The sequence below is a fragment of the Entelurus aequoreus genome, linkage group LG14, assembly GCF_033978785.1.
Source record: "Entelurus aequoreus isolate RoL-2023_Sb linkage group LG14, RoL_Eaeq_v1.1, whole genome shotgun sequence".
In the NCBI taxonomy this organism is placed as follows: domain Eukaryota; kingdom Metazoa; phylum Chordata; class Actinopteri; order Syngnathiformes; family Syngnathidae; genus Entelurus; species Entelurus aequoreus.
The window spans coordinates 32,336,736-32,362,190 of record NC_084744.1 but is presented as its reverse complement, the minus strand read 5'-3'; the positions used below and the strand labels follow the sequence as shown (position 1 = coordinate 32,362,190).

Genomic DNA, 25,455 nt, shown 5'->3' with positions numbered 1-25,455 from the left:
CTCATCACATGTACTAACTGTAGATTTACTGATAACAATGATCCATGGGTGAGATTGGCCGATACTGAGAAAAACTATGTATAAAAAAATCAGTGCATACAAATTCAATGTAAAAAAAATTGGTGTATAAAAAAATATAAAAACGAAAAATTCAGTGTAAAAAAATCAGTGTGTATGAAAAAAATTTGTAAAAAAAAAAATTGGTGCACAAAAAGTCAGTGATAAAAATGTTCTGTATCAACATTTTATGTATAAAAAAAAATCAGTGTGTTAAAATTCAATGTAGAAAATGTGTTTATAAAAAAATCAGTGTAAAACAATTAGGGTATACAAAAATTTAATGTAGAAAAATTTAGCATAAATAATTCAGTGTAAAAATGTCAGTGTTTTAAAATTAAGTTGGTAAAAATTCAGTGTAAAAAATTAGTTCATAGAAAAAAATCAGTACAGAAAAGTCCAATGCAAAAGAATTCAGTGTAAAAAAAAATATGTGCAGTGTTAAAATTTTTGTGTATCAACATTTAGTGTATAAAAGAATCAGTGTTTTCAAATTCAACGTAGAAAATTAGTTTATAAAGATTCAGAGCAGAAAAAGTCAGTGTAAAAAAATTGGTGTGTACAAAAATGTAATGCAGAAAAATTATGCGTAAAAAATTCAGTGTAAAAAAAATCAGTGTATGCAAAAATAATTAGTAAAAAAAAAAAAAATTGGTGCAGAAAAACTCAATGTTAAAATGTTGTATATAAAAAAAATCAGTGTTTTAAAATTCAATGTAGGAGATTAGTTTATAAAAAAAAAAAATCAGTGCAGAAAAATTCAGTGTAAAAAAATTGGTGTATAAAAAAAAGAATGTACAAAAATTCACGGTAAAAAATTCAGTGTAAAAAAAAATCAGTGTACACAAAAATAATTAGGTAATTAAAACTAAATTGGTGCAGAAAAAAGTGTAAAAAAAAAATCTGTGTTTTTAAATTCAATGTAGAAAAATTAGTTTATAAAAAAAATCAGTGCAAAAAAATTTAGCGTATAAAAATTCAATGTATAAAAACATTTAATGCAGAAAAAAATCAACGTAACACAATTCAGTGCTTTGAAACAAAGTGTGTAAAAATTCAGTGTAAAAAAAAAATTGGTTTATAGAAAAAAATCATTACAGAAATGTCTAATGTAAAATAATTCCGTGTAAAAAAATTAGGGTATACAAAAATTTAATGTAGAAAAATTTAGCATAAATAATTCAGTGTAAAAATGTCAGTGTTTTAAAATTAAGTTTGTAAAAATTCAGTGTAAAAATTAGTTCATAGAAAAAATCAGTACAGAAAAGTCCAATGCAAAAGAATTCAGTGTAAAAAAAAAATATGTGCAGAAAAAGTCAGTGTTAAAAATTTTGTGTATCAACATTTAGTGTATAAAAAAATCAGTGTTTTCAAATTCAACGTAGAAAATTAGTTTATAAAAATTCAGAGCAGAAAAAGTCAGTGTAAAAAAATTGGTGTGTACAAAAATGTAATGCAGAAAAATTCTGTGTAAAAAATTCAGTGTAAAAAAAAATCAGTGTATGCAAAAATAATTAGTAAAAAAAAAAAAAAATTGGTGCAGAAAAACTCAGTGTTAAAATGTTGTCTATAAAAAAAATCAGTGTTTTAAAATTCAATGTAGGAAATTAGTTTATATAAAAAAAAATCAGTGCAGAAAAATTCAGTGTAAAAAAATTGGTGTATAAAAAAAATAATGTACAAAAATTCACGGTAAAAAATTCAGAGTAAAAAAAAATCAGTGTATACAAAAATAATTAGTTAATTAAAACTAAATTGGTGCATAAAAAAGTGTAAAAAAAAATCTGTGTTTTTAAATTCAATGTAGAAAAATTAGTTTATAAAAAAAATCAGTGCAAAAAAATTTAGTGTATAAAAACATTTAATGCAGAAAAAAATCAGCGTAACACAATTCAGTGCTTTGAAACTAAGGGTGTAAAAATTCAGTGTAAAAAAAAATTGTTTATAGAAAAAAAATCATTACAGAAATGTCTAATGTAAAATAATTCTGTGTAAAAAAATTCCCTGCAGAAAATTTCACTTTGTTAAATTACAGTGTTTTAAAATTTTGTGTAAAAAAAAAAAAATCTGTTTACAAAAAAATTCAGTACACAAAAATTCACCGTGAAAAAATTCAGTGCTTAAAATTTTCATTGTAAAACATGTTTGTGCTGAAAAATTCAGTTTGTTTAAAAACAGTGTTTTAAAATCCAGTGCAGAAATATTCTGTCCAAAAAAAAAAATCAGTTCATGAATAAAAGTCAGTACTTGATGATCATACTTAGATACTAAGAAATGTTTAGTCTCGTCCTAATACTAGATGATCATACTTTTGACTTTATGATGGTCATAATTGTTTTAGTTATATTGTAAAAATGACAAACGTTGCTTGGAAAGATGAATAAAGCATCCATAAAGTAGAAACGCTACGGACGGCACTTCTACTTCCGGTTAAAAGCCAGTCTTAACAAAGATGGCGCCACAGCACAAATAATAACCCACATTTTCAGTGTATTTCTAGTTTGTTTTGGGGTTTTTTAAACTATTTGCATTATGGCTGTCAGCGAATAAAAATCCACAAATTAGCAGCACCGTTCTATAAGCCGCAGGATTCAAAGCGTACGAAAAAAATAGCGGTAAATATGATAAGAATGGTTCGTTTTTCACCAACCCTGAGTTGGCTCCAAATATGTCTGCTTGATTCCCTTTTCCGGGGCAATGCACACGACCCGGGCTTTTTGGATTTATTTGTCAATCAAAACGGACCGTAGTCAGACCAGCGTGGTCCGTAAATGATGCAAGACCGCTAATACAGCACCACCTTAGCCCACCCTTTAGAGCACAGCTGTAACTTCCTGGCACTAAACCTGCAGAAAATAGTTCTCAGGTTTCTCTACGTTTACATTTTTACACTATTTTCTTGCACTTTATGAAGCATTTCTTACATATTCCTTATTTTTTAAGATCTTATTGTTCAGTGTTCAATGTGATTTGAGTATTTTGTTGACATTGTTGGAGTGTACTCGGTGCTTGTGTTGATATTATCTTTCTCCTTGATAGCAGAGGCATTATAATCAGAGGAAGTTACACCCATCCATCCATCCATCCATCTTCTTCCGCTTATCCGAGGTCGGGTCGCGGCGGCAGCAGCCTAAGCAGGGAAGCCCAGACTTCCCTCTCCCCAGCCACTTTGTCCAGCTCCTCCCGGGGATCCCGAGGCGTTCCCAGGCCAGCCGGGGGACATATTCTTTCCAACGTGTCCTGGGTCTTCCCCGTGGCCTACTACCGGTCGGACGTGCCCGAAACACCTCCCTAGGGAGGCGTTCGGGTGGCATCCTGACCAGATGCCCGAACCACCTCATCTGGCTCCTCTCCATGTGAAGGAGCAGCGGCTTTACTTTGAGCTCCTCTCGGATGACAGAGCTTCTCACCCTATCTCTAAGGGAGAGACCCGCCACCCGGCGGAGGAAACTCATTTGGGCCGCTTGTACCCGTGATCTTGTCCTTTCGGTCATAACCCAAAGCTCATGACCATAGGTGGGGATGGGAACGTAGATCGACCGGTAAATTGAGAGCTTTGCCTTCCGGCTCAGCTCCTTCTTCACCACAACGGATCGATACAGCGTCCGCATTACTGAAGACGCCGCACCGATCCGCCTGTCGATCTCACGATCCACTCTTCCCTCACTCGTGAACAAGACTCCGAGGTACTTGAACTCCTCCACTTGGGGCAAGGTCTCCTCCCCAACCCGGAGATGGCACTCCACCATTTTCCGGATGATCTACGTTCCCATCCTCACCTATGGTCATGAGCTTTGGTTTATGACCGAAAGGACAAGATCACGGGTACAAGCGGCCGAAATGAGTTTATTCCGCCGGGTGGCGGGGCTCTCCCTTAGAGATAGGGTAAGAAGCTCTGTCATCCGGGAGGAGCTCAAAGTAAAGCCGCTGCTCCTCCACATGGAGAGGAGCCAGATGAGGTGGTTCGGGCATCTGGTCAGGATCCCACCCGAACACCTCCCTAGGGAGGTGTTTCGGGCACGTCCGACCGGTAGGAGGCCACGGGGAAGACCCAGGACACGTTGGGAAGACTGTCTCTCCCAGCTGGCCAGGGAACGCCTCGGGATCCCCCGGGAGGAGCAGGACGAAGTGGCTGGGGAGAGGGAAGTCTGGGCTTCTCTGGTTAGACTGCTGCTCCCGCGACCCGACCTCGGATAAGCGGAAGAAGATGGATGGATGGATGGATGGATGGATGGATGGATGGATGGATGGATGGATGGATGATTGATTGGAATATGCTTGTTTGCCCACCTTTTTCTTGAGTCCAAGATGACTGCAACTGCCACTACGTTTCCATGCACTACATGAGTCTGATTTCTCAAATAACACCCGGCCCCTCGAGAGATCTGGTTTCCAATCGCATAATCCAGGTGTGTTAGTCCGACTTTACAAAACCCGAACACGATCGGATTGCGGTATTTCCATGGGATGTAAGAGTCTTATGTAGAGTCGAAGTATTCGAGAAATCGGACAAATTTAATGTATGGACACGTACTGAGTGACGTCGTCCTTGGCATCGATACTACTAATATTTGGATCGATCCGTCCACCCCTGCTTCCTGTTGTGGTCCTGGTTTGATTGTGGCAAACTCAAGTTAGATTATTCAAAGACCTTCTAAACCAGGGGTCTCAAACTCAATTTACCTGGGGGCCACTGGATGCAGAAACTGGGTGAGGCTGGGCCGCAAGAAAAGATTTCTTAAAAAAAATCTAACATGCACTTTTTAATGAATTCACCTCCTTTGAATGGCTTTCCCGCCCTAGCAACCATCTCACTCACCATGTAGCTAGCTTTGACAGCTGCATCGCTCTTTTCGCTTGCTTTCTTGACGAAATCTTGTTGCCTCAGTAGACTGGTTTTAAAATTTGCAACCCGGTTCACTCCCCTAGTATTTTGCATACTCCTCAGCATGTCTAGTTGTATAATGACGTTTCAAATTGTATTCCTTGTGCAACGCAACTTTCTCTGTATCAACTACAGAAAAGAGCTATAAGGATTATTCATAAAGTAGATTACTTAAAACACACTAACATATTATTTATTAATTCTGGTTTATTGAAACTACAGGAGCTAGTAAAGTTACAGACATTATGTGTCATGTTTAAGGCTAAAAGTAAAACATTACCAGCAAATTTACAAAAAATGTTTGTCATCACTTCTGAGAATGAAGAGCATAGAAGAAAAGGTCATTTCAATTCTTGACGAAATCTTGTTGCCTCAGTAGACTGGTTTTAAAATTTGCAACCCGGTTCACTCCCCTAGTATTTTGCATACTCCTCAGCATGTCTAGTTGTATAATGACGTTTCAAATTGTATTCCTTGTGCAACGCAACTTTCTCTGTATCAACTACAGAAAAGAGCTATAAGGATTATTCATAAAGTAGATTACTTAAAACACACTAACATATTATTTATTAATTCGGGTTTATTGAAACTACAGGAGCTAGTAAAGTTACAGACATTATGTGTCATGTTTAAGGCTAAAAGTAAAACATTACCAGCAAATTTACAAAAAATGTTTGTCATCACTTCTGAGAATGAAGAGCATAGAAGAAAAGGTCATTTCAATTCTTGACGAAATCTTGTTGCCTCAGTAGACTGGTTTTAAAATTTGCAACCCGGTTCACTCCCCTAGTATTTTGCATACTCCTCAGCATGTCTAGTTGTATAATGACGTTTCAAATTGTATTCCTTGTGCAACGCAACTTTCTCTGTATCAACTACAGAAAAGAGCTATAAGGATTATTCATAAAGTAGATTACTTAAAACACACTAACATATTATTTATTAATTCGGGTTTATTGAAACTACAGGAGCTAGTAAAGTTACAGACATTATGTGTCATGTTTAAGGCTAAAAGTAAAACATTACCAGCAAATTTACAAAAAATGTTTGTCATCACTTCTGAGAATGAAGAGCATAGAAGAAAAGGTCATTTCAATTCTTGACGAAATCTTGTTGCCTCAGTAGACTGGTTTTAAAATTTGCAACCCGGTTCACTCCCCTAGTATTTTGCATACTCCTCAGCATGTCTAGTTGTATAATGACGTTTCAAATTGTATTCCTTGTGCAACGCAACTTTCTCTGTATCAACTACAGAAAAGAGCTATAAGGATTATTCATAAAGTAGATTACTTAAAACACACTAACATATTATTTATTAATTCGGGTTTATTGAAACTACAGGAGCTAGTAAAGTTACAGACATTATGTGTCATGTTTAAGGCTAAAAGTAAAACATTACCAGCAAATTTACAAAAAATGTTTGTCATCACTTCTGAGAATGAAGAGCATAGAAGAAAAGGTCATTTCAAACATCAGTATTCAAGGACAACTTTAAAACAAATGTGTATATCAGTGGTGGGGGTTAAACTATGGAATTCTCTTTACAAGAGATAAAAGATTGTAAAAATATATTCCAATTGAAAAAATATATAAGGACAGAACAATGAGATCATATGGACAGCCATAACTGTTTACATTTTGCTTTATATTTATTATTTTACTTATTTTTTGCCTAGTTTTGTATTTGTTTTGTATCATCCTGTGAGGTGTATACTACTTATTTTGTTTTTTTTGTTCTTTTTGTACATCATGAAGTTTTGCACTTCTTGTGTTTTTTTGTTTGTTTTCGTTATATTTGGATGTAATTGTTTGTTTATATGATATCATTAAGTAAGACTACGTACTATGTTGAAGGGGGCAGAAAAATATAAGATTTTTCTTCATCCTGCTCCTTCTCAGGCATTGGTGTGTAAATGTATAATTTAAAAATTGAGGTATAATTGTCTATCGATCAAAGATGCACATCAATGAAGGAGATAAATAAAAATGAAATGAAATGAAATAAGACACGTCGGGGTGCCCCTGTGAAAGAAATATTGCATCAAAAATCGTCTCTGTCTGGAGCCAACGGGAGGAGGGTGGGGGGTGGAGTTTACAGTTACGGTAGCACAATTAGCCCCGAACGGGTTAACATCACCACGTCTGTATCAGCGCTGGGGTCCAGTGCACCACACTTTTGTATTGTCGCTCGCTCCTTCGGCGGAGTGCTCGTCTTCCCCGCCCGGACTGTTTACAACGGGGGCGGGAGCGAGCAGGCGGGCGAGGGAGGGAGGCAGGGAGGGAGGAAGGAAGAGCGTGTGTCATAGAAAAGCGGCAAAATGTTTCTCTGCTTGCATTACGCAAGTGACATCAATGCATACTTGCCAACCTTGAGACCTCCGAATTCGGGAGATGGGGGGGGTTGAGTTGGGCGGGGTTAGGGGTAGCGGGGGTGTTTTTGTAGCCCGGAAGAGTTAGGGCTGCAAAGGATTCTGGGTATTTGTTCTGTTGTGTTTATGTTGTGTTTAGGTGCGGATGTTCTCCCGAAATGTGTTTGTCATTCTTGTTTGGTGTGGGTTCACAGTGTGGCGCATATTTGTAACAGTGTTAAAATATAAATAAAATAAAATATGACCACCCTCAGTGTGAAATGTATGGCTGTTCCTCAAGTATGTCTTGCAATAACCTGCGTGTGTCTCTAGAAGCCTCATACAACATGTGTCTGGGCTGGCACGCTGTTAGTATGGAGAAAAAGATGATGCGGTGACAGATTCTCGAGGACACTGATGACAGTGCCATCACGGCACGCCCTCGATATTGTCGAGAGCCTCATACCACAACGTGATTGGTAGATTTCTTCAGCTCCGCACACAACGCTGTCAAGCGCCATTCATTTAAAACTCGCGGGCCGCACTAACATTAAACTTTCATATTAAGGTGGGGGCCGCAAAATAACGTCTCCCGGGCCACAATTGGCCCGCGGGCCGCGTGTTTGAGACCCCTGTTCTAAACCATGTCTAGGTCCCTGGTTACTGTTCCAAGCATACAGCCGAGAACCAAGACTGAGTGGGTCACAAATTTGCTTCAGAGTCGGTGGCTGTGTGAAAGGAGAACGCTGAAATGAGGGTTTGATTGGAACAACAATGCCGTTTTTCTTGGTTCTATTTGAAAGACATTAGTAAATAGATGACGCCTCGAACTGTTGAATCTCTGACACTTGCGTTAAAGAGACCGATGTGTACGATAGACCACCGGCTTTGAAAAACTCTTGAGTGCTTTAAGAAACAATCTGATTGTTAACTTATCAGATCGCCTATTGTTTCTCTGTTGTTGCTGTAGGTACATACCAGGGTCAGTGGACTGGTGGGATGCGTCACGGGTATGGGGTTCGTCAGAGTGTCCCATACGGCATGGCATCAGTCATCCGCTCGCCTCTCCGAACCTCCCTGGCCTCCCTCCGTAGTGAGCAGAGTAACGGCACAGTGCTGCGCGACAGTCTGACGGACAGCCCTGCCGGCACCCGTGGAGGCTTCGTGCTGAACTTCCATTCAGACGGAGACGGTTCTGACAAAAAGAAGGGTCTCTTCCGCCGCGGCTCTCTCTTCGGCAGTCTACAGCGGTTGCGCAAATCAGACTCGCGCTCGTCCATCTCCAGCAAACGCAGCTCAGCACGTAGCGACACCACCATGAGTCGAATCAGTTCCAGTGATGCCAACTCCACCATAAGTTTTGGAGATAATGATGACTACTTGCCTCTGGAGGACAACGTCGACGCCACCACTACCGAGTCCTACATGGGGGAGTGGAAGAATGACAAGCGCAGCGGTTTTGGTGTCTCCGAGCGGTCCAACGGCATGAAGTATGAAGGAGAATGGTTAAACAATAAGCGCCATGGCTACGGCTGTACTGTCTTTCCCGATGGCACCAAAGAAGAAGGGAAGTACAAGAATAATGTGTTGTCCCGAAGTATCAGGAAACAGTTGATACCAATGAGGAACACCAAGACCAAACAGAAGGTGGATCGAGCCGTTGAAGGATCAGTGAGAGCAGCTGCTATTGCCAGAACCAAAGTAGAGATTGCCATCTCCAGGTAATAAAGTCCTCTTGACTAACCTCTCCTCAGTGGTTGTCCAGTACTTGGTTGGTGTAAGGGACATTCCACCGAATCAATGCCATTTTCTTGTTGTAACGCTAAAATAAACACCAACAAAACTCTTTTTCAACTCTAATTGTGATAATAATATTACATTAACCCTTTTTAGACAACTTTAAGTCATTTTTTGTGCAAGGTTACTAAACCAAAGGTGATTTATTTGAGTAACAGGTAGAGGTGCCAGAAAAAACTGTTCCCGGACAAGCCCCCATTTATCATACCAACAAAAAGAATGTAGAAATGACAAGGTCTTAAAAGATCTCATCTTCCTTTCCAGCAATCCTGGTGCCCGGGAGCAAACTATCCATTAGAGATGCATTATTATTTCTTTATGAAGACTGGCACAGCTCGCCGAGGAAAATATGGTACTAGGCCTGGGGGATACATAGACTTCATCCATAAAATCAAGTTGTTTTGTTGCAGATAATTTAATTAAATGGTTTTTGCCCCCAAGGCGCTTCCGTAACTTCCGTCCTTAGGGAAATTTACACGAACCTAGCAAAACGGGGCTAATGCTAACGCGAACGAGAGCGAGACGTTTGTTCCAAAGAAAGGAAAAGTGTCGTCAGTGGTTGGCTTTTGCACCAACGGGCGTGGAACAAATGACTGCACGCTGCAAAGTTTGTTTAAAAAAAACTAACTAATTGTAGCATCTGAAACCAAAACACCAAAACTATAGAGACCTCTCAGTGCTACATTCATATTTACTGAAGTATTTAATTCAAAACAAAAGTTTTGCCTCCCTTAAGAACCTCTATATTGAATACCTTTATTTGATTACCGTATTTTTAGGACTATGAGGCGCACTTAAAATCCTTTCATTTTCTCAAAATTCGACAGTGCGCCTTATGTACGGAAATGATTTTGGTTGTGCTTACCGACCCCGAAGCTGTTTTATTTGGTACATGGTGAAATTATAAGTGTGACCAGTAGATGGCAGTCACACATAAGAGATACGTGTAGACTGCAATATGATGGCAGTCACACATAAGAGATACGTGTAGACTGCAATATGATGGCAGTCATACATAAGAGATGCGTGTAGCCTGCAATATGATGGCAGTCACACATAAGAGATACGTGTAGACTGCAATATGATGGCAGTCACACATAAGAGATATGTGAAGACTGTCATATGATGGCAGTCACACATAAGAGATACGTGTAGACTGCAATATGATGGCAGTCCCACATAAGAGTGTAGACTGCAATATGATGGCAATAACACATAAGAGATATGTGTAGACTACAATATGATGGCAATCACACATAAGAGATACGTATGGACTGCAATATGATGGCAGTCATACATAAGAGATGCGTGTAGACTGCCAAAAGATGGCAGTCACACGTAAGAGATATGTGTAGACTGCAACATGATGGCAGTCACACATAAGAGATACGTGAAGACTGTAATATGATGGCAGTCACACATAAGAGATATGTGTAGACTGCAATATGATGGCAGTCATGCATAAGAGATACGTGTAGACTGCCATATGATGGCAGTCACAAATAAGAGATATGTGAAGACTGTAATATGATGGCAGTCACACATAAGAGATAGGTGTAGACTGCAATATGATGGCAGTCACACATAAGAGTGTAGACTGCAATATGATGGTAGTCACACATAAGAGTGTAGACTGCAATATGATGGCAGTCACACATAAGAGATATGTGTGGACTGCAATATGATGGCAGTCACACATAAGAGATACGTGTAGACTGCAAAATGATGGCAGTCACACATAAGAGATATGTGTAGACTGCAATATGATGGCAGTCACACATAAGAGATACGTGTAGACTGCAATATGATGGTAGTCACACATAAGAGTGTAGACTGCAATATGATGGCAGTCACACATAAGAGACACGTGTAGACTGCAATATGATGGTAGTCACACATAAGAGATACGTGTGGACTGCAATATGATGGCAGTCACACATAAGAGATACGTGTAGACTGCAATATGATGGCAGTCACACATAAGAGTGTACACTGCAATATGATGGCAGTCACACATAAGAGATACGTGTAGACTGCCATATGATGGCAGTCACACATAAGAGATACGTGTAGACTGCAATATGATGGCAGTCACACATAAGATATATGTGTAGACTGCCATATGATGGCAGTCACACATAAGAGATACGTGAAGACTGTAATATGATGGCAGTCACACATAAGAGATACGTGTAGACTGCAATATGATGGCAGTCACACATAAGAGACACGTGTAGACTGCAATATGATGGCAGTCCCACATAAGAGTGTAGACTGCAATATGATGGCAATCACACATAAGAGATATGTGTAGACTACAATATGATGGCAATCACACATAAGAGATACGTATGGACTGCAATATGATGGCAGTCATACATAAGAGATGCGTGTAGACTGCCATATGATGGCAGTCACACGTAAGAGATATGTGTAGACTGTAATATGATGGCAGTCACACATAAGAGATATGTGTAGACTTCCAAAAGATGGCAGTCACACGTAAGAGATATGTGTAGACTGCAATATGATGGCAGTCACACATAAGAGATACGTGAAGACTGTAATATGATGGCAGTCACACATAAGAGATATGTGTAGACTGCAATATGATGGCAGTCATGCATAAGAGATACGTGTAGACTGCCATATGATGGCAGTCACACATAAGAGATACGTGAAGACTGTAATATGATGGCAGTCACACATAAGAGATACGTGTAGACTGCAATATGATGGCAGTCACACATAAGAGACACGTGTAGACTGCAATATGATGGCAGTCCCACATAAGAGTGTAGACTGCAATATGATGGCAATCACACATAAGAGATATGTGTAGACTACAATATGATGGCAATCACACATAAGAGATACGTATGGACTGCAATATGATGGCAGTCATACATAAGAGATGCGTGTAGACTGCTATATGATGGCAGTCACACGTAAGAGATATGTGTAGACTGCAATATGATGGCAGTCACACATAAGAGATACGTGAAGACTGTAGTATGATGGCAGTCACACATAAGAGATATGTGTAGACTGCAATATGATGGCAGTCATGCATAAGAGATACGTGTAGACTGCCATATGATGGCAGTCACAAATAAGAGATATGTGAAGACTGTAATATGATGGCAGTCACACATAAGAGATAGGTGTAGACTGCAATATGATGGCAGTCACACATAAGAGTGTAGACTGCAATATGATGGTAGTCACACATAAGAGTGTAGACTGCAATATGATGGCAGTCACACATAAGAGATATGTGTGGACTGCCATATGATGGCAGTCACACATAAGAGATACGTGTAGACTGCCATATGATGGCAGTCACACATAAGAGATACGTGTAGACTGCAATATGATGGCAGTCACACATAAGAGATATGTGTAGACTGCCATATGATGGCAGTCACACATAAGAGATATGTGAAGACTGTAATATGATGGCAGTCACACATAAGAGATACGTGTAGACTGTAATATGATGGCAGTCACACATAAGAGATATGTGTAGACTGCAATATGATGGCAGTCACACATAAGAGATACGTGTAGACTGCAATATGATGGTAGTCACACATAAGAGATACGTATGGACTGCAATATGATGGCAGTCATACATAAGAGATGCGTGTAGACTGCCATATGATGGCAGTCACACGTAAGAGATATGTGTAGACTGCAATATGATGGCAGTCACACATAAGAGATACGTGAAGACTGTAATATGATGGCAGTCACACATAAGAGATATGTGTAGACTGCAATATGATGGCAGTCATGCATAAGAGATACGTGTAGACTGCCATATGATGGCAGTCACAAATAAGAGATATGTGAAGACTGTAATTTGATGGCAGTCACACATAAGAGATAGGTGTAGACTGCAATATGATGGCAGTCACACATAAGAGTGTAGACTGCAATATGATGGTAGTCACACATAAGAGACACATGTAGACTGCAATATGATGGCAGTCACACATAAGAGATATGTGTGGACTGCAATATGATGGCAGTCACACATAAGAGATACGTGTAGACTGCAATATGATGGCAGTCACACATAAGAGATACGTGTAGACTGCAATATGATGGCAGTCACACATAAGAGATATGTGTAGACTGCCATATGATGGCAGTCACACATAAGAGATACGTGAAGACTGTAATATGATGGCAGTCACACATAAGAGATACGTGTAGACTGTAATATGATGGCAGTCACACATAAGAGATATGTGTAGACTGCAATATGATGGCAGTCACACATAAGAGATACGTGTAGACTGCAATATGATGGTAGTCACACATAAGAGATACGTATGGACTGCAATATGATGGCAGTCATACATAAGAGATGCGTGTAGACTGCCATATGATGGCAGTCACACGTAAGAGATATGTGTAGACTGCAATATGATGGCAGTCACACATAAGAGATACGTGAAGACTGTAATATGTTGGCAGTCACACATAAGAGATATGTGTAGACTGCAATATGATGGCAGTCATGCATAAGAGATACGTGTAGACAGCCATATGATGGCAGTCACAAATAAGAGATATGTGAAGACTGTAATTTGATGGCAGTCACAAATAAGAGATAGGTGTGGACTGCAATATGATGGCAGTCACACATAAGAGTGTAGACTGCAATATGATGGCAGTCCCACATAAGAGTGTAGACTGCAATATGATGGCAATCACACATAAGAGATATGTGTAGACTACAATATGATGGCAATCACACATAAGAGATACGTATGGACTGCAATATGATGGCAGTCATACATAAGAGATGCGTGTAGACTGCCATATGATGGCAGTCACACGTAAGAGATATGTGTAGACTGCAATATGATGGCAGTCACACATAAGAGATACGTGAAGACTGTAATATGATGGCAGTCACACATAAGAGATATGTGTAGACTGCCAAAAGATGGCAGTCACACGTAAGAGATATGTGTAGACTGCAATATGATGGCAGTCACACATAAGAGATACGTGAAGACTGTAATATGATGGCAGTCACACATAAGAGATATGTGTAGACTGCAATATGATGGCAGTCATGCATAAGAGATACGTGTAGACTGCCATATGATGGCAGTCACAAATAAGAGATATGTGAAGACTGTAATATGATGGCAGTCACACATAAGAGATATGTGTAGACTGCTATATGATGGCAGTCACAACAAAGAGTGTAGACTGCAATATGATGGTAGTCACACATAAGAGTGTAGACTGCAATATGATGGCAGTCACACATAAGAGATATGTGTGGACTGCAATATGATGGCAGTCACACATAAGAGATACGTGTAGACTGCAAAATGATGGCAGTCACACATAAGAGATACGTGTAGACTGCAATATGATGGCAGTCACACATAAGAGATATGTGTAGACTGCCATATGATGGCAGTCACACATAAGAGATACGTGAAGACTGTAATATGATGGCAGTCACACATAAGAGATACGTGTAGACTGTAATATGATGGCAGTCACACATAAGAGATATGTGTAGACTGCAATATGATGGCAGTCACACATAAGAGATACGTGTAGACTGCAATATGATGGTAGTCACACATAAGAGATACGTATGGACTGCAATATGATGGCAGTCATACATAAGAGATGCGTGTAGACTGCCATATGATGGCAGTCACACGTAAGAGATATGTGTAGACTGCAATATGATGGCAGTCACACATAAGAGATACGTGAAGACTGTAATATGTTGGCAGTCACACATAAGAGATATGTGTAGACTGCAATATGATGGCAGTCATGCATAAGAGATACGTGTAGACAGCCATATGATGGCAGTCACAAATAAGAGATATGTGAAGACTGTAATTTGATGGCAGTCACAAATAAGAGATAGGTGTGGACTGCAATATGATGGCAGTCACACATAAGAGTGTAGACTGCAATATGATGGCAGTCCCACATAAGAGTGTAGACTGCAATATGATGGCAATCACACATAAGAGATATGTGTAGACTACAATATGATGGCAATCACACATAAGAGATACGTATGGACTGCAATATGATGGCAGTCATACATAAGAGATGCGTGTAGACTGCCATATGATGGCAGTCACACGTAAGAGATATGTGTAGACTGCAATATGATGGCAGTCACACATAAGAGATACGTGAAGACTGTAATATGATGGCAGTCACACATAAGAGATATGTGTAGACTGCCAAAAGATGGCAGTCACACGTAAGAGATATGTGTAGACTGCAATATGATGGCAGTCACACATAAGAGATACGTGAAGACTGTAATATGATGGCAGTCACACATAAGAGATATGTGTAGACTGCAATATGATGGCAGTCATGCATAAGAGATACGTGTAGACTGCCATATGATGGCAGTCACAAATAAGAGATATGTGAAGACTGTAATATGATGGCAGTCACACATAAGAGATATGTGTAGACTGCTATATGATGGCAGTCACAACAAAGAGTGTAGACTGCAATATGATGGTAGTCACACATAAGAGTGTAGACTGCAATATGATGGCAGTCACACATAAGAGATATGTGTGGACTGCAATATGATGGCAGTCACACATAAGAGATACGTGTAGACTGCAAAATGATGGCAGTCACACATAAGAGATATGTGTAGACTGCAATATGATGGCAGTCACACATAAGAGATACGTGTAGACTGCAAAATGATGGCAGTCATTCATAAGAGATACGTGTAGACTGCAATATGATGGTAGTCACACATAAGAGTGTAGACTGCAATATGATGGCAGTCACACATAAGAGACACGTGTAGACTGCAATATGATGGTAGTCACACATAAGAGATACGTGTAGACTGCAATATGATGGCAGTCACACATAAGAGATACGTGTAGACTGCAATATGATGGCAGTCACACATAAGAGTGTACACTGCAATATGATGGCAGTCACACGTAAGAGATACGTGTAGACTGCCATATGATGGCAGTCACACATAAGAGATACGTGTAGACTGCAATATGATGGCAGTCACACATAAGAGATATGTGTAGACTGCCATATGATGGCAGTCACACATAAGAGATACGTGAAGACTGTAATATGATGGCAGTCCCACATAAGAGATACGTATAGACTGCAATATGATGGCAGTCACACATAAGAGACACGTGTAGACTGCAATATGAAGGCAGTCCCACATAAGAGTGTAGACTACAATATGATGGCAATCACACATAAGAGATACGTATGGACTGCAATATGATGGCAGTCATACATAAGAGATGCGTGTAGACTGCCATATGATGGCAGTCACACGTAAGAGATATGTGTAGACTGCAATATGATGGCAGTCACACATAAGAGATATGTGAAGACTGTAATATGATGGCAGTCACACATAAGAGATATGTGTAGACTGCCAAAAGATGGCAGTCACACGTAAGAGATATGTGTAGACTGCAATATGATGGCAGTCACACATAAGAGATACGTGAAGACTGTAATATGATGGCAGTCACACATAAGAGATAGGTGTAGACTGCAATATGATGGCAGTCACACATAAGAGTGTAGACTGCAATATGATGGTAGTCACACATAAGAGTGTAGACTGCAATATGATGGCAGTCACACATAAGAGATATGTGTGGACTGCAATATGATGGCAGTCACACATAAGAGATACGTGTAGACTGCAAAATGATGGCAGTCACACATAAGAGATACGTGTAGACTGCAAAATGATGGCAGTCATTCATAAGAGATACGTGTAGACTGCAATATGATGGTAGTCACACATAAGAGTGTAGACTGCCATATGATGGCAGTCACAAATAAGAGATATGTGAAGACTGTAATATGATGGCAGTCACACATAAGAGATAGGTGTAGACTGCAATATGATGGCAGTCACACATAAGAGTGTAGACTGCAATATGATGGTAGTCACACATAAGAGTGTAGACTGCAATATGATGGCAGTCACACATACGAGATATGTGTGGACTGCAATATGATGGCAGTCACACATAAGAGATACGTGTAGACTGCCATATGATGGCAGTCACACATAAGAGATACGTGTAGACTGCAATATGATGGCAGTCACACATAAGAGATATGTGTAGACTGCCATATGATGGCAGTCACACATAAGAGATACGTGAAGACTGTAATATGATGGCAGTCACACATAAGAGATACGTGTAGACTGTAATATGATGGCAGTCACACATAAGAGATATGTGTAGACTGCAATATGATGGCAGTCACACATAAGAGATACGTGTAGACTGCAATATGATGGTAGTCACACATAAGAGATACGTATGGACTTCAATATGATGGCAGTCATACATAAGAGATGCGTGTAGACTGCCATATGATGGCAGTCACACGTAAGAGATATGTGTAGACTGCAATACGATGGCAGTCACACATAAGAGATACGTGAAGACTGTAATATGATGGCAGTCACACATAAGAGATATGTGTAGACTGCAATATGATGGCAGTCATGCATAAGAGATACGTGTAGACTGCCATATGATGGCAGTCACAAATAAGAGATATGTGAAGACTGTAATTTGATGGCAGTCACACATAAGAGATAGGTGTAGACTGCAATATGATGGCAGTCACACATAAGAGTGTAGACTGCAATATGATGGTAGTCACACATAAGAGACACATGTAGACTGCAATATGATGGCAGTCACACATAAGAGATATGTGTGGACTGCAATATGATGGCAGTCACACATAAGAGATACGTGTAGACTGCAATATGATGGCAGTCACACATAAGAGATACGTGTAGACTGCAATATGATGGCAGTCACACATAAGAGATATGTGTAGACTGCCATATGATGGCAGTCACACATAAGAGATACGTGAAGACTGTAATATGATGGCAGTCACACATAAGAGATACGTGTAGACTGTAATATGATGGCAGTCACACATAAGAGATATGTGTAGACTGCAATATGATGGCAGTCACACATAAGAGATATGTGTAGACTGCAATATGATGGTAGTCACACATAAGAGATACGTATAGACTGCAATATGATGGCAGTCATACATAAGAGATGCGTGTAGACTGCAATATGATGGCAGTCACACGTAAGAGATATGTGTAGACTGCAATATGGTGGAAGTCACACATAAGAGATACGTGAAGACTGTAATATGATGGCAGTCACACATAAGAGATATGTGTAGACTGCAATATGATGGCAGTCATGCATAAGAGATACGTGTAGACAGCCATATGATGGCAGTCACAAATAAGAGATATGTGAAGACTGTAATTTGATGGCAGTCACACATAAGAGATAGGTGTAAACTGCAACATGATGGCAGTCACACATAAGAGTGTAGACTGCAATATGATGGTAGTCACACATAAGAGACACATGTAAACTGCAATATGATGGCAGTCACACATAAGAGATATGTGTGGACTGCAATATGATGGCAGTCACACATAAGAGATACGTGTAGACTGCAATATGATGGTAGTCACACATAAGAGTGTAGACTGCAATATGATGGCAGTCACACATAAGAGACACGTGTAGACTGCAATATGATGGTAGTCACACATAAGAGATACGTGTAGACTGCAATATGATGGCAGTCACACATAAGAGTGTACACTGCAATATGACGGCAGTCACACATAAGAGATACGTGTAGACTGCCATATGATGGCAGTCACACATAAGAGATACGTGTAGACTGCAATATGATGGCAGTCACACATAAGAGATATGTGTAGACTGCCATATGATGGCAGTCACACATAAGAGATACGTGAAGACTGTAATATGATGGCAGTCACACATAAGAGATACGTGTAGACTGCAATATGATGGCAGTCACACATAAGAGACACGTGTAGACTGCAATATGATGGCAGTCCCACATAAGAGTGTAGACTGCAATATGATGGCAATCACACATAAGAGATAATTGTAGACTACAATATGATGGCAATCACACATAAGAGATACGTATGGACTGCAATATGATGGCAGTCATACATAAGAGATGCGTGTAGACTGCCATATGATGGCAGTCACACGTAAGAGATATGTGTAGACTGCAATATGATGGCAGTCACACATAAGAGATACGTGAAGACTGTAATATGATGGCAGTCACACATAAGAGATATGTGTAGACTGCAATATGATGGCAGTCATGCATAAGAGATACGTGTAGACTGCCATATGATGGCAGTCACAAATAAGAGATATGTGAAGACTGTAATATGATGGCAGTCACACATAAGAGATAGGTGTAGACTGCAATATGATGGCAGTCACACATAAGAGTGTAGACTGCAATATGATGGTAGTCACACATAAGAGACACATGTAGACTGCAATATGATGGCAGTCACACATAAGAGATATGTGTAGACTGCCATATGATGGCAGTCACACATAAGAGATACGTGAAGACTGTAATATGATGGCAGTCACACATAAGAGATACGTGTAGACTGCAATATGATGGCAGTCACACATAAGAGACACATGTAGACTGCAATATTATGGCAGTCACACATAAGAGACACATGTAGACTGCAATATGATGGCAGTCACACATAAGAGATACGTGTAGACTGCCATATGATGGCAGTCACACATAAGAGTGTAGACTGCAATATGATGGCAGTCACACATAAGAGATACATGTAGACTGCAATATGACTCAAGTAAACACCAACATTGTCTATGTTCCATTGAAAATATAGAACGTTACACACGGCGCTCAAAAATCTATCAAAATGTTTTAGTAGGACTTTGGTAAGCTATGAAGCCACACCGCTAGATGGATTGTACTGTGCTTCAACATAGGAGTGTTATTATGGTGTGTGTATAAGGTAAGACATATTATCTGGCGTTTTGTTCCGCAATATTATGCAAAAGCGACTTTTCTTACCTTCTGGTACCTGCTGATGTGTATTTGGGATCTGCATAAGCGCCTTTTGTATGAAAATAGACCTGACTAGACCCGCTCATCGGCAGTGCGCCTTATAATCCGGTGTGCCCTATGGTCCGATGCGTACTGATCAATACAAGCAAAAGCCTCACAGTAAATATGCCAGAATTACCTATAATAAGTACATTTAAAAAAATATTGTATAGAGTAAAATGTATATCTCAACCCACTTCCTAAAAAAGTTCCAAAAATGTTCAAAAATCACACCCGGGTTCGAGTCCCACAAGTCCCGCCTGAGGGACTTGTGGGACTTGCAAGTCCCGGGATGCCCAAAATGTCCATAACGCACCCAGCCGAGTCCCACGGGAAGGCGGGAATAAAAGTGAAACTTGTTATGAATTATTGTGGTCATTTGTATTCATTAGTTTCTTTAAAAAATTAAGTGGGGGAAAAAATCAGGAATAAAAATAGTGAATCAAATGTTTTAGGCCATGTCGCCCAGGTCTATGTTGTACAACATTCTGTATTTTTGGTGTTTTGGTATAGCATCAATACCTTTGACAACTCTAGTAAGAATCTTAGTTTTTTTCATAAAACCTTCCGGGAGTTGAACCTTTTCTCTCTTTTCCTACCATCCTGCCACTTATCTCTAATGCCAATGACGTTCTAATGTCAGAGCTGTGGATTCTTGCGAGGCAGATCAGTAAGTCGAGTTTCTCACTCCTTCCTGGCCTACAGCTTGACGTCCATCCATGTGGAGTTCTTAGCTGATGGATGAAATTGGTATCTGAAACAACTGTAAGGACCTGGCTCAGTGGGTGGAGACCTCTGTGTACTTAACCATTGCCACTGTGAAGCCTGACAGAAGCTTCTATGTTGTGCAGAGGTACAACTTAGATCCGTTACTAGGATCTGGACAGTCTTTCCTTGTGTGAACCACTCCGGGTTTGAGTGCAGTTACTTTCTTTGCCCGGTAGCTGGTCTGGTGCTGTCCAGCTCTTCATACTAGACTCTCTTTTTGGATATCTGCCTCTGGGACGGTCACTTGATCTTGTTCTGAGAGATTGCTGATGGATGTTCTCACATCTCGTAGTCGCTGGGCATTAGAGCTATGTGATACATCCTATTCCCATGCAGTGCGGAACATAAGCATTTGATCCCCTGCTGATTTTGTAACTGTACCGCCTTACGAAGTTATATGAACGGGTCTCATAATCCATTAAATGTTCTATATCGCTTGTCGCCATTAGGGTCACGACAAGCTGGAGCCTATCCCTACACTGTAGACTGGTCATCAGCCAGTCACACCTCTGGACAATTTAGACTCTCCAGTCTCCCTAGGACGCATGTTTTTAGAATGCGGTAGAAAGTTGGGGTCGCTGAGGGAAACTTGACTTCTCAGCTGTTTTTGGACCAGTGTTTTTGAGTTCTCAGGGTACGGACGTACCCTAGAAGGACTGGGGCAATATACTTGTATTGCAAAAAAGTCCATCATTCAGGGATGACCTAACATCCTGAGGGTTCCGAAACACCCCGGAAAGGGTGCCTGTCCTTAAATAGCCTCAGTGCCCAAGGAGGTCTGGAATGCACCTCTTTGGGGGGGCCCGTACTGAGACCTTAAGTGTCCATTTGCGGTCTTTCCTGATACCTCCAAGACAGAGTTAGGGTTAGGGCGAGTCTTAGATATGACCAGAGTATACATGTGTCACATTTTCCCTAAATGACCCCAGAGAAAGTATTTGAAAAGATGCCCAAGTAGAGATTTTGATCCTCAGCCTCCTAACTTTGGGGCCAACAGGCTAAGCATTAGTGCCATGGTTTTGATTTAATTGAGGGAAATAAAAGTTTGCTCCCAAAACAAAACCTGGTTTCGTAGTAGAAGTGGCAGTGTACATATAAACATACACGCACTATCATGAACAATTGGGGACTAGACAGTAGGTACCAAAAAAATGGATTCACATCCAAACCTCGATTCTTACTCATCCCAACCCACGTTTAAGGCCACGTCCGTGCAACCAGAATCAGTTTTTTCTAACCTGTAACCCGTGTTGAAAAACTTTCATTACAATTATTATACCAAATAATACAAGCTGGAATCGGTTTGAATTCAGAATCATGTTAAATCAAGACTTGATTGTGGATTGAATCGGAATAGGATTGAATTGTTAGGTGCCCTGAGAGTCACACCCCTACTAACAATGTACTTGTTCACATCCACGCATATGTAGTTTTTAGCTAACATTGCCGTTTCCACAACCGTATCATAAAAGCATGAATACAACTGTGGATTCTTCTAGAACATCTCACACTCGGGCCAAAGCAGAGGCAGCAGACCAAGCTGCGCAGTCAGCTAGTCAAGACTCAGACATTGCCAGAGCTGTGGCCAAAGAACTCTCACCCAGCTTCTACCAGCCAGGTACTCGTAATGGTATTCAATGTATTGCATAATGCATGTTTACTGTATGTTCCATCCTATTATGTACGTCATATCACATTTGAGTTTCATCCCAGAGGAGGCATACCGTGTGAGTTTGTACAAATTCAGAAGGAACCGTTACAGTTTGGTACTTAGGTTGGTTTTAAGATCAAGTTTGAATCTTAGGGTTTCATTTTGAACTTATTTAAGATGTTTTAATGCAACATAAAACTACTTGAATGTCATTCTCCAATAGATAGAAATCTCCGCCAAATCTTGTGTTGCAGGCCCGGACTATATTCGGCAGAAATACAACGAGCCGGTGGAAGTGAAGGAGATCCCAGACGAGATTAAACCGGAGAAAACTCCTTCAAGTAGCCCTCATTTCTACCGCAAAGGCACAACGCCGTCACATTCGCCATCTCAGAGCCCGGTCCCCAGCCCCACTGCTTCACCGACTCTCATCCAGAAGACTTTATTCAGCAGTAAACCGCCTGCCACCGTCAACCCCCCGAACTCTGCTGGGAGTGACAACAGAACCCCAACGCATGAGTCCTTAACCGCAGGTAAGTTGGCCTTAATATCAACAGGCAGTTGCAGGAGTTTTATTTGAACGGTCAGTCAGTTTAACGTGGGATTGGGCGATACCGCAAATATTGGTATCGACCCAATACTATAATCAAAATTATATACAAAATCCAAAACTAGCGAAGTTGGCACGTTGTGTAAATGGTAAATAAAAACAGAATTCAATGATTTGCAAATCCTTTTCAACTTATATTCAATTGAATAGACTGCAAAGACAAGATATTTAATGGTCAAACGGGTGAACAGGCTAATTGGGAACAGGTGGGTGCCATGATTGGGTATACAAGGATGGGGCGAGCGTCACCACTTTGTCAACAAATGCGTGAGTTTAAGAAAAACATTTCTCAAGCAGCTATTGCAAGGAATTTAGGGATTTCACCATCTACGCTCCGTAATATCATCAAAAGGTTCACAGAATCTGGAGAACTCACTGCACTTAAGCCATGATATTACGCACCTTGGATCCCTCAGGCGGTACTGCATCAAAAAGTGACATCAGTGTGTAAAGGATATCACCACATGGGCTCAGGAACACTTCAGAAAACCACTGTCAGTAACTACGGTTTGTCGCTACATCTGTAAGTGCAAGTTAAAACTCTACTATGCAAAGCCAAAACCATTTATCAACAACACCCAGAAACGCCGCCGGCTTCGCTGGGCCCGAGATCATCCAAGATGGACTGATGCAAAGTGGAAAAGTGTTCTGTGGTCTGACGAGTCCACACTTGAAATTGTTTTTGGAAACTGTAGACATCGTGTCCTCCGGACCAAAGAGGAAAAGAACCATCCGGACTGTTCCAGGTGTACAGTGTAAAAGGCAGCATCTATGATGGTATGGGGGTGTATTAGTGCCCAAGTCACGGGTAACTTACACATCTGTGAAGGCGCCATTAATGCTGAAAAGTAGATACAGGTTTTGGACATCCAAGCGACGTTATCATGGATGCCCCTGCTTATTTCAGCAAGACAATGCCAAGCCACGTGTTACAACAGCGTGACTTCATAGTAAAAAAGTGCGGGTACTAAACTGGCCTGCCTGTAATCTTGTCTTTGCAGTCTATTCAATTGAATATAAGTTGAAAAGGATTTGTTGTATTCTCTTTTTATTTAGCATTTACACAACGTGACTACTTCACTGCTTTTGGGTTTTGTTGGAGTAAACCAAGAACCGCCACATTAGCTCATGATCCAGTAGGTCCACTGGTAGGCTCCTGTGACGGGTGGTTGCAGTCATCTAGAGGTGTTATAGCATGTTGGTTGAAGTATTTGATGTGACTTTTTCTCTTTACAAAACAGGAATTACAAAGGATGCATCGAAACTTTCTCTCAAACAGGAAGGGAGGCAACAGGCGCCAACGTACTCACCCACCAAGGTAGCCGTGCCGGTCAGTGGTTTCCCGAGCAATGGACAGATCCACTCCCAGTACCACGGTTACTACGTCAAGGATGTGAAGATGTTGCCGCCGGAAGAACCGGTTGACCTGGAGGATGATTTCCACCCGTCGAGCCTGGCGCGCTTGCCTCCTCCTCCCAAAAAAACGTGGGCGGCGCCGGCCAAGGTGACGCCGGCGCCGAGTCCTACCCCGGTCCCGCAGAAGGCGAACAGCAGAGCTCCGGAGCCTTCCAAAATGAAAGTGCCGGAATCGAGCAAACCGAGGACTTTGGCAGAAACCAAGAAAGCGAGTGTGGAAATTAGTCCTGAAATTGTAGAGGAAACGTCGGTAAGTCATTTAACACGAGTTTGACTATTGAATCACCGACTTCTCAAACCTGGTGTGATACTGGAGCGGCAGTTATGGCGATGAAACCAACCCTCTGAATTCTTTGGATCGTGTATTAAATTACCAATATGGACTTTATGAAGTAGAAACGTTAACCCTTACTTCTGTTTGGTCCCCCAGGGTCCTAACTCTATCCTGGTGTTGCTGGTGATGCTACTGAACGTTGGTCTGGCTATCATTTTTGTCCATTTCCTCACCTGACCAAATTTGACCTCAGGTAAGGAACAATAGGACGGGTTTTTGGCGGGTACAAAATACATGTATTCATTTGTTAAATCTCTTCTCTTAGTCTGGTGTTGGTCACATATGCTCGTGGTCGGTGGCTAAACACGATGCAAATATACCGTATTTCCTTGAATAGCCGCAGGGGCGCTAATTAATTTAAAACCTCTTCTCACCCCTGCGTTTACCAAAAGCAGGCGAGATTGCCATGCATGCGGTAATTATTTTAAAACCTCTTCTCACTCCGGCGCTTACCTTATCATGAAAAGTACATTTAATAAAAAAAACTTTATTATGGTCTTACCTTTAGGTATAAATGAGTCCATGTCAGCTCCTTTTGAAGAAAAGCATCGATATAGAAGTCTT

The 25,455-nt window shown here is 40.6% G+C and overlaps 1 protein-coding gene across 3 annotated transcripts in view; it reads left to right on the top strand.

The window, feature by feature from the left end:
* Positions 1 to 25,084, top strand: part of LOC133664760 (junctophilin-1-like) — a 31,663-nt gene extending 6,579 nt beyond the window's left edge. The window contains exons 2-6 of one of the 3 annotated variants that reach the window (XM_062069660.1): positions 8,261 to 9,011; positions 22,380 to 22,498; positions 22,786 to 23,064; positions 24,383 to 24,807; positions 24,988 to 25,084. In XM_062069660.1, coding sequence (XP_061925644.1) covers positions 8,261 to 9,011; positions 22,380 to 22,498; positions 22,786 to 23,064; positions 24,383 to 24,807; positions 24,988 to 25,068 — 1,655 coding nt within the window. In that variant the 3' untranslated portion in view covers positions 25,069 to 25,084. Of the gene's footprint in view, positions 1 to 8,260; positions 9,012 to 22,379; positions 22,499 to 22,785; positions 23,065 to 24,382; positions 24,808 to 24,987 lie in introns of those variants that run through there. The other 2 variants (XM_062069661.1, XM_062069662.1) reach the window with 2 other exon arrangements.
* Positions 25,085 to 25,455: the final 371 nt, after the last annotated feature.